Genomic DNA, 3,584 nt, shown 5'->3' with positions numbered 1-3,584 from the left:
AATATTTCCTCTAATTTAATGAAATTTCAGCAGTTTATAGTCGATGAAATCATCTCTTCTGTCTCTCTGATTGTAAAGGCTTCAGCTGCGTCTTAACATGTGTTTTGTTTTGCCTTTCAGATGGTGTCTTAACCTCTTGAGGGTCATTTTGATTATGTGCATTTTTGTCTCTTAATACCTTCACATGTTAAACTGTATAATACCAGGACCATGAGGAGCTGATACATGTAAATTACATCACTGTAAAACAAACACTCAGNGTGCAACCTCCGCGTTTTATAACATTAAAGAACAGATTAGATGAAAACATCCCAGGTGAGTCCTGATTTTGTTGACGTCACTGTCTACCTGTCACTACCTGTGATGTTTGACTCCACAGGTCTGATATCATTTAAAAAACACTTTAAATCAGTGAGTATAAAAGTAAAAAGGTTAAAAATGTTTTAAATGTCTTTCCTGTTGTGGTTTTCTATTTCTCTCTGTTCCTCTGTGTTTTTCTCTTATGATGTAAACCACATTTACAAGCAGAGAAAAGATGAAAAAAAACCTTCCTCATAACACATTTGTAATGCTGTAATTATACTTTATTTGTATGTCATTATGTTCACAGGTGCAGCTCCAAAACCGGTCATTAGAACACTTGATTATACAGACAACAGGGCGCTGCTGCAGTGTGAAGTTCATGGTAATCCACAACCTGAAGTAGAGTGGAGGGACAGTGCTGGAAACATCCTTCCTGCTGAGGAGCCACAGGTCTCAGAAAGACACGGACGTTTCTTCATCACTCTCAACACAACTGTGACCAAGACTGACCGCTATCGATGTGTGGCCACACAGAAGAATATCAGCCATCAGATTTATACTGAGACCATTGTGCGTATGACTGGTAAGTCATATTTTAAATTTCAAATAATTATTTTTCATGTTTTGCTAGTTTTCAAAAATTTAATGTGGGTACAGACTGAACCCAAAGTGAATCATCTCAAAGTGATGTGAATTAGAATTGAAAATTGTAAATGTCTCTGCAGAGATCTGAAAGTGTTTCTCAGTATCTACGTGTGTCCTCGAATTTGAGTGTGAACAATAAACTGTAAATATTCATTAGATATGTACATGTGTAAAACTATCTGAAAATATGAACAAAAACTGCATGTAAATTATATTTTATTTGTGAGTTAAAAGTGTATTTAGTTTTAAGAGTTGGAGGTTCAAACCTGTGGTTCAGGTTCACTTTATTTATCATCCTTATGCAGGTACATAAAAACGAAATACTGTTTCGCAAGTTAAAAACACTTTAAAAGAGATCAGAACAGTGGAATGCAATAAATAAATGTACCATAAATAATTTAATAAATACTAGTAATAAATACTAAGAGCTAAAAGTTAGTTTTAAATTAAGTGCATAGTGGGCAGACAGCCAGTGATTATTGTGCATTCAGTAGTTGGGAAGAAGCTGTTTTGTAGTCAAGAAGTCCTTGCTTGAATGCTCCTATCTCTTTCCTGACTGCAATCGAGAAAAGACTAGAGGGGCTACTCTATATGCATCTTTAATGTTGGTGTAAACAACGTCCAATGTGCTGTCACCTCTAGTTGCACAGTCCACATGCTTGTAGAGTTTAGGTAACACACTCTTTAAGCACACCTTGTTAAAATCCCCAGCAAAAATGTAAAATGCATCTGGGTGAGCAGTCTGCAGTTGGCTAATGTTGTCGTAAAGTTCAATCATAGCCGTTTTCTTATCAGCATTTGGAGGGACATATACTGCAATGATGAATGCTGCTGTGAATTCCCGTGGGAGGTGAAAAGGTCGACACTTGACTACCATGAACTCCACATCAGGGGAACAGTGCTTTGAGATTGTGTTAGCATCTCTACACCATGAGTCATTGATGTAGACAGCCAGGCTTCCACCCCTGAGCTTACCGGAAGTTGAAGTCACTCTGTCCGCTCTGTGTAGCGTTAGCCCCATTAGCTTGACTGCAGAGTCTGGTAGATTGTCCTTCATCCACGTTTCGGAGAAACACACAGCAGTCCCTCAGTGGTCTCTCAATACTTGGACGGTCCCCATTGTGTCCCAATAACTGTAGAGCCGACCAGCACCAAGAAGCTCATCATGGTTTTAATCCTGACGGCACTGAGCAGTTCTCGCTGCTGGAAGAATAACATTAATACTCTGATACAAGTAAAACTATTCTGAATTCCACTTGAGTAAAAGTGTCAGCAAAATGTACATAAAGAAGCAAAAGTATTATAAAAAGTTTTATATTTTACAAGTTGATCACATGTTTTGTTTGTAAGATCAAAGTAACTAGTAACTGTATCTGTCTGATAAATGTAGTGCAGTAAAAAGTACAATATTCTCCTCTGAAATGTAGTGAAGTAGAAATATATAAAGTCACATGAATCTGAGGGGGTCAGAATATTAGGAACACCTCTGAATATAATGCAGTCCAGGTCAACACCATCACCAACTGATAAAACACATAATTTAATTAACACCTCTATAGAGACACAGAGCACAACATGTCATACTCTGAAAGCCACGCCCACCTGAGGGGAAACTATCAGCGCCACAATATGAAACTGAGGACTGAAACACTGACAGAATGTCTGTAGCTCACTAAAAACACCAGATATCAGCATGTCAGAGGATTATTTTATCACCTTGTGTCCACCAGAGAGGAAAAGTTACACTGACAGACTGAATCCTGTCGCTCTGTCTCAGTGTCGTCTCCTCACCTTCCTTATCTTGGAGAAATGATCCCACTGAACGACCAGCAGTGACATACTTTGATATTTACAACTGTTTGATCCAATCACCAGGTGAGATCATCATTTAACTGAACAAAGACTAAAACCAGGTGTTACATAGCTTAGTTAGCTTCAACCTCTACATCACTGGTTCCCATCCAGAGGGTCCCGACCCCCATTAGGGGTCACCAGAGCTTCACAGGGGGTCGTGACACCTTCTTGATTTTAAGAGGTGTAAAGCCTCCCACAGACTGTGAGATTTTAGCATCTTATAAGTTTAGTGCAGCTACACTGTGCGACATGGATCTGATAAACTTGTGTACGACATCAGGTTTGATGTCTGCAGACTGTACGATGACAGCGACGACATCAGGTTTGATGTCTGCAGACTGTACGATGACAGCGCAGACTGAATCACAGGCTACGACGTACGATGCAACAGCTTCACATACTGAGTGATGCTGCACAGGTTATTACTTCTCCACCTGTGAAGCTCAACATAGAGGCTCACATTATTAAATAACATAAAGTTTAGTGGGCAATATATACTGCGGTGTGTGTGTGTGTGTTTGCTAGCTGCTAGGTGTCTCACCTTCTGTACGTGATCATGGTCAGAGCTGGAGGACACATCGTACAGGCGAGGCTTCTGCTGCCACAACTCCACAAGGTTTTCCTCTTTGCTGGAATCACACACATTTCTTTTAGTGTGTTTTGCCTCCATGGCGAGCTGCTGTCTGTCTGTTTGGGTTTAGCGCTGATCAGTGCGTCATTTCATGCTGCATTTCTATTGGTTGGTTAGTAGACGTAGGTGGTAACAGCAGTCACACAGTGAG

General features: G+C 39.9%; 1 protein-coding gene across 1 annotated transcript in view; it reads left to right on the top strand.

Annotated features, from left to right (window-relative positions):
* LOC126385928 (peroxidasin-like) overlaps positions 1–3,584 on the top strand; it is a 13,879-nt gene that overhangs the window by 3,939 nt on the left and 6,356 nt on the right. The window contains exons 2-3 of the mRNA XM_050037973.1: positions 207–315; positions 611–886. Coding sequence (XP_049893930.1) covers positions 207–315; positions 611–886 — 385 coding nt within the window. The remainder of the gene's footprint in view (positions 1–206; positions 316–610; positions 887–3,584) is intronic.

The sequence above is a fragment of the Epinephelus moara genome, chromosome 24, assembly GCF_006386435.1.
Source record: "Epinephelus moara isolate mb chromosome 24, YSFRI_EMoa_1.0, whole genome shotgun sequence".
Lineage (NCBI taxonomy): Eukaryota > Metazoa > Chordata > Actinopteri > Perciformes > Serranidae > Epinephelus > Epinephelus moara.
Note: the sequence above shows the minus strand (reverse complement) of the source record. Positions and strands in the feature narration are given on the sequence as shown.